Here is a 7,392-nt window from a genome sequence, read left to right on the forward strand (position 1 = left end):
GTTTAGGGACGATAATAAGTTCAGTAAGTAATCAATATGGTTTTGTGATGTTTAGGGACGATAATAAAGAGAGGGAGAGAGAAAGAGAGAGAGAGAGAGAGAGAAAGAGAGAGGGCTCTGAATTTTTTTTTTTTAAATGTTTTGAAACCGCTTCTAATTTTTATTAAATACAGCTTTTAATTTTCATTAAAGTAATAAAAATTGGGGTGAAATATTTTTTTTCGGGGTCGATGATGAAAATATGAAGCCGGGAATACAGGAAAATACTACCTACAAAAATATAGGAATCATAACTAAGAGGAACTATAATTGTCAAGCTTATCATTTGGTTGACACATGACTTTTAACTCGAGAAGGTTCGAGATGACTGACGTATCCGCTGTTGATTTGTATCTTAATTGTTGGAGTCTTTTATTGTTAACCTTGATTTTTATTATCTCTGGGAAAATATAAACATTTTAATTTTTCTAAATTGGTAGATTTGATAAGATAAAAGATCTTTCTTCATATATTCAAAAATATTTAATTTTTTTTTGTTATATTTCTCTACTTCTGTAGTTAAAATGTAGTGATAATGTATTTAAATTAAAATATATTAAAAATGAAATCTATGTAATGACCCTAGATTCTTCTATTACAGTTAAGTAAACAAAATAAACTAAATCAATTAAAAAGAAAAATATAGAAATTCCTTTTAAAATTTGTATACTTTTTTTTATGGACTAGATTTAGTTTAAACTTTTCTTTCTTCTGAAAGGAAAAAAAAATGTTTATCATAATTACATGATCAGTGTTTTTCAAAAATACTATTTATTGCTTTGATTTTGTTAGTGAATCTTCTTTACCTACGATCTTCAACTCAAAGAATACAAATTATACAGGAATAAATTGATTTCGTGACGCACGATGAAACGGAAGTTGTGTGGAAAATAGTCTTAGAATAGTCCCAGCAGTGACGGTCCTACTGAGTGAACTCATGACCTCCTTTCTCCTATTACAATATAAAAATTTTCTTAAAGAATGCATAGAAATCCATGGAATTTTTTTTCCCTTTTGCTTTCCTATATATAGAATATATAGTTATGAGATCATGAAAAAATTTTGAATCTGAGTTTTAACGGATACTCGTTTTCAAGTCAAAATTTTTAATTAATGCTTTCTGACCTCACGTGAACAGCCTCGCTCAAAATCAAAAAGTTTCTTTAAGGTAGATATGAGCCTTGGATGTTACGGAAACTTTTCTTGCTAAAATCGGAAGTGCCACTTTATATCATCGCTTTTACTATTTTTTAACATTTCTCCTAAACGGCTCTAACTCTTATCTTTGATTAAACTCTTCATTTACAATTAAATTTTCTGTAATTTCAGCTAGCTCTTATTCCGTCTGAAATAGCATAAGAGTACTTAAATTTCAAAAATATTCCTCTGAAGTACCTTTAATTTTGGCGCATTTGAAATAATTATACATCCCTCAAAGTTTGTAGTAATAAAAAAAAAAATTATATTTCCCTGGTTGTTATAAAAATAATCATTCTTTTTTGCTATTGTCATAATAAACATGTAAACAAGAAAAAATAATAATAGTAGGTTTTTACTTAACCTTGGAAATGCAGTAAGGGTAAAGTAATGCCACTGTGAATGATAAAGAAGTAGTATTGAAACTAGCAAGGATTAGTTTAAACTTAAAGTAAGGTAATAAATGAAAGTTATGTAATCGCATCTTCAAGGTAACAAGATATATTTTCCCTAAGATTTTAATAAAATTAATTAAAAATTTTGAAAATCTTTCATCTGAGTACCAATTTTTTTTTTTAAATATTAGATTCAGACCAAATTAATTATTAATTTTATTTTTATGGTTGATGTTTACCCTCTATGATTGAAAATAAACGGGAACTTGACTTATTTAACAACAAAAAACTTTAGTATTATATTTCCAACATTGAAAATAATTATAGTAGTAATTAAATTTATAATACAAAAAGAAAAAATATTCTGGTGTAAGCATGAAATATTAACGCTTGACATTTTCAATTTCAAAATGTTTTAAAATTAAATATCAAATGTCTTAAGGACAGATCTTTCATTATTTTTCATGTTTGCTTGCACGTTTAATAAATCGTTAAAAAAAAAAAAAAAAAAACTTTATATACCATTTTTAAAATCATTGCTTTATTTCTATATTTTTTTAAAATTTACTTATATTTTTTCATGTGTACTTGTACGTTTAATAAATAGTAAAAAAAAAAAAAAATACTAAAATTATCATTTCATTTGTAACACCTCGATGGTTCTACAGAACTATGGTTGAGGCGAGATATCAATCTAGAATGAGGATTAATATTTGATTATATTTTTTTAAAAAAACTTGTATACCATATTAAAAATAATAAAATTATTATTTCATTTGTAACATCTGAATGGATCTACAGAATGATGGTTGAGACGTGGTATCTCTAGAATGACGATTAATTTTTATTATATTTGAAAATATTAAAAAAAACCTTGCATACCATATTAAAAAAATTAAAATTTTATTTCATTTGTAACATATCGGCGGTTGAGATGAAGTATCCCTCCAGAATGAGGATTAATGTTTTATTATATTTTTAACATCTATCAAGGTTTTACAGAACCATTTCTAAGATGAGATATCTTTCTAGTTCTGTGTTCATTTGTATTATATTTTAAAATATTGAAATCATATGATTGTTGCCTGAATTAAGAGGTTAGCACAGCTTACACAACGAAATGTAGTTTGTATTAAATCAAACTTTGAACTTGTATTTTTTTATTTTTTTTATTTGAGAGCTATTTATGTTAAATTAGACACTGATTTATTAAAATTTATTTTATATCTTGATTCTTCGTAAACGATTAGTAATAGAGGTTGTTTTGCTGAGGCATAGAGGGGATCTAGAAAGAGTGGGGGTATTATGTCATCTTATTTGTATTACTTTGGTTTTTCATCATCAGTCTATTCTGTTCATTAGGTACTAATCAGTGGTCTCTTCTGATAATGTTTTGGGATTCGATTTAATATTTGACAGCCTCTGACAGAAAATGGGCTTGTCCGTTCCGTACGAGAAGTGAGTAATTTCAGTAAGTAATTTGGTTTTGTGATGTTTAGGAACGATAATAATTTCAGTAAGTAATATGGTTTTGTGATGTTTAAGGATGATAAGTTCAGTAAGTAATCAATATGGTTTTGTGATGTTTGGGGACGATAATAATTTCAGTAGCATGGTTTTGTGATGTTTAGGGACGATAATAATTTCAGTAAGTAATATGGTTTTGTGATGTTAGGGGATGATAATTTCAGTAAGTAATATGGTTTTTGATGTTTAGGGACGATAATAAGTTCAGTAAGTAATCAATATGGTTTTGTGATGTTTAGGGACGATAATAATTTCAGTAAGTAATCAATATGGTTTTGTGATGTTTGGGGACGATAATAATTTCAGTAACATGGTTTTGTGATGTTTAGGGACGATAATAATTTCAGTAAATAATATGGTTTTGTGATGTTTAGGGACGATAATAATTTCAGTAAGTAATATGGTTTTGTGAAGTTTAAGGGCAATAATAATTTTAGTAATTAATAATAGTAGTATAAATAGAAAATAATTGTTCTTCAGGACAATAAAAAGTTTTAGTAGTTATTCCTCTTCAGTGGTTCTGGTAATCTAATATTTTTTAAATCCATTGTTTTAAAGCTTATTGTTCTTAGCTTTATCTGATGGTTGTGTCATTATAGTTAAGTACTGTGACTTGCTGGTTTTGCATTTAACTAATTTCGTATTTTAATTGTTATAGATTTAATAATGCGCATTATTTACGAACATAATTAATAATCAGATATAAATAAATTTAATAAAATTCATTGTGGTCTTAAATGTATTACCTGAAGATAACAATTTCATTAAATATTTTGTATAGCGCTTTTGTTGATGGATTTTAAAAAAACCATTAGTTAAATTAATGATTATTAGATAAACTGGCAATCAAATATAAACAAATTTCAAATTTTCTTAAATTTATATTGAGGAATTCACAGTGCATAAAATATTTTGCATTTATATTGCATCTGATATTGGCTTTTTTTTTTTTTTTTTTTTAATTTTCATATTTTCCTGATTAAGGAATAAGGAAATCTTTATATACTTTTTTCATTACATGCGCCATTCCTTATCATTGAGGATTAATAGGCAACGTGATGATATTTTTTTTTTTATCTTTATTTGTACATCGACACCTGTGTAATCTGACATGGAAAGTCAATGGATTGCCTATCAAAATCAACAATAAAGTAGTTGCATGACAGATATGAAGACAAATAGACAGCGCGGAGTACAGAGTTGAGCTTTGGGGGTCCACTAAACCTTCGAATTCCTCTCGTATCCAATCCTCTTCCATTCCTATCAATCCTACGAGGCGCCTAAAAAAAAGGTGGCCACGAGACCTGCTAATATAAAATTTCATTAAAGTGCTACCAATGGGTAGTTTCTACACGCCCGTAACACTCCATTTTAACTAAGATCAAATTTACTGGATCAAATTACAGTTGTAAATTTCAATAAAGATATTTTTTAAAAATCTTAAACTAATTATTAACTTAAAATTTCCTGGTGATTTTAATATATAAAAATTATTATATAAAACTGTGAAAAACTTATTTTTATAATATATTATATTAAAGATTCAGTTAATGGTATTTTTCCCTGCCGTCTGCTTATTTGCTTAAATTTAGTTCTGTGTTGTATATTAAAGTGACTTCATTTACTCACACTTTAACTTAAACTACAAATACAATTGAACAAAGCCGATATGGTTAGTTGAACCTAGATCAGTGATTAAATCAATCCTTTGTTGAAGCGACAGAACTTATGTAATAGTATGTGATAACATTGTAATTATTGTTATCATTGATGTAACATTGTCAATCTGACCCCTAATGTCTATTTCCGTCCGAATATTGATAACTAATTCCACTAATTTACCCTAAATGAATATAATAATTATTTTTTAAATATTTAGCTAATTATTGTTATCGAATAACTCCTATTTTATTTCGAACTTTAGCGATCCGAGTTTTGAATATATAATGTATTAGGGCTTCTGTGGATTACTCATGTCCTAATGATTTTATTTAATCAAATTTCAGAGTTGCGCATTGTATTAAATTGTAATACAGAGTATGGGCTAAGAAAAAAAAGTGTTAGCATGGAAAAAGCTTTGTTATATATTTTTTATTTGTCTTACAAGGTAACCTAATAAAACAAAAAAAAAAACTTTTTGTTCAGTAACCGTAATCTTAGATAGTTATAATTAAATAAAAAATGTAATAGTTAATAAAACAATACAGTTCCCTAATTTTTTATTTATTTTTAGAATAAAATAAATATAAAAATGTTGAACATCAATTCTGCTTTCATATCAAAAATAAAAAAAATTTAGTTTGAATTTTATTATGGTTTCTGATTTTCAAAAACATATGTATAAAAACTTGGCAACGGTTGTATAATTTTCAAATACTCTGGTCATTCTGTTAAATTAATTATTAAAATATAATATAATAAACCAAAATATAATATAATATAATATAATAAACCATCTTCCGTTTCATTTGATATTTAAATACATAGATTTTTTTTTTTTATGTAGCTCTTTTCGACCTGACATACACTGGCGAAAAATCATAAGATCAGTTTTCCTGTTTATGAACTGGGCCGAAATAATTCTAACTTATTTCCAATATAACCATATGTAGAAAAGAAACTTTGTTTTATTTATTTAATTAAACATTAATGCAAGTCCTTAACCCTGTAATTTTTCGTTTAACTTATGAATTTTAATATTAGTTTTTTTTATACCGGAGGGTTATTATAAATAATTAAAAATAATAGTCTTGATATCAGAGAGTTTTTATATATAAATAATTAATATTCATGTTAAAATTATTAAATTAAAATATGGCGAATTTCACGGTTTCGGACATGCATTAATTTTTAATTGAAATAATAGTATACAATTTTTTATTTGCTCGTCATGAACAAATTTGGTTTTTATTATTTTTTTGTTACATATTCTTATTGGTACTTTTTTATATATAATCAATTTTAACACCAATTGGTAGAGGAAACAATTTTGTTAAAATATTTAGTGTACTTATTTTTTTATTTCTTTTTTTTTTAGAAGATGAGAAACATTACTAGAAATTTGAGCATACAATACGAAACACAAATTTGCAATAATTGTTGGTTTTATTTTCTCCATTTTTTATTCAGTGTATTAATGATGAAAATATGAATAAAAAATTACTTCCATTAACCAAGGCTTTAAGTCAATGAACTGTGTGTGCAAATTCAGTGTGAGTTCAATGAACTACTTACATAATTTATGCACATATATGGTTGAGTTATTAATGAAAACAGAAACTCAAGGATCTATTATATATTTTCTGTATCAGGTGCTCATTATTATTGCATTTTTCTAAAATGATTCTTTCATGATAACGAAATGAATTGCATTGTCAGTCTTAATTCATTCATTATTATCTGTTGCAGTGTAAAAAAAAAAAATGTTTTTTGAACAATGAATTTAAAAATAAGAAAACTGTCGCGGTGTGGGTTTCACACAAATTTCAGTTACTCCCCTACTTTAAGTTCAAACCAATACTCGCTTTGGTGTTGAAATTAGCCATTCAGTTTACAGTTGGACTCTGTACAGATTTTTTTTTTTTTAATAATATTTCTTATTCCAAATTATTAATATTTTTATCCTGCAAAAGTATGGCAGAAATATAAAAAGATAACTGTTTATTAAAATTTTCAAGATTTTTTTTAATTGATATTATCATTAGTATTATAATGATTTTAATGGATATTTTCACCGTACTAACGCAATGGCCCAAATATAGGATCAATGAATTAATAACCCAATTATTTAATAATTATTTTCTCATGAAAACATTAATCAATCTAGCAACACAGAAAAACACACTATGCATTGGCTGGTTAATACTGTAATTATTTTTTCTAAAATATTTGGCTTATCAACGATATGTAATACTACATATTACTAGTCTTATTTCCGGCAATGTGTTTCCAACATGGAAAAAATATCCCAAAATACAAACCCTGCGTTCATGTTTCTAAAAAACGTATACAATAGGTGTATTCATGATCTTTAGTTTAACATGTTAAAGCGTGTTAAATTGAAAAAACTTATGTTAAATGGAGAAATATTCCCTTCTTTTACTATCTTAAAACGGTATAACATGTAACATGGCTGAAAGTTTTTTTTTTATTTTCTAATCCTCTTTATTGATATATATTTACAAATACAGATATATAGTATAATATAATGCATGATATATACAAATTACATATT

At 26.0% G+C, this 7,392-nt stretch overlaps 1 protein-coding gene across 8 annotated transcripts in view; it reads left to right on the top strand.

The window, feature by feature from the left end:
- The window catches only part of LOC106682167 (phosphatidylcholine:ceramide cholinephosphotransferase 1), a 184,228-nt gene that overhangs the window by 113,444 nt on the left and 63,392 nt on the right, over positions 1–7,392 (top strand). The window contains exon 1 of one of the 8 annotated variants that reach the window (XM_067051358.1): positions 2,978–3,089. The exons of 6 other annotated variants lie outside the window; for them this stretch is intronic. In XM_067051358.1, the coding sequence (XP_066907459.1) occupies positions 3,064–3,089 (26 nt within the window). In that variant the 5' untranslated portion in view covers positions 2,978–3,063. Of the gene's footprint in view, positions 1–2,977; positions 3,103–7,392 lie in introns of those variants that run through there. One more of the 8 variants, XM_067051362.1, reaches the window with a different exon arrangement.

Source organism: Halyomorpha halys, unplaced genomic scaffold, assembly GCF_000696795.3.
Source record: "Halyomorpha halys isolate HHAL.00 unplaced genomic scaffold, Hhal_1.1 Scaffold392.1, whole genome shotgun sequence".
Taxonomy (NCBI): Eukaryota; Metazoa; Arthropoda; class Insecta; order Hemiptera; family Pentatomidae; genus Halyomorpha; species Halyomorpha halys.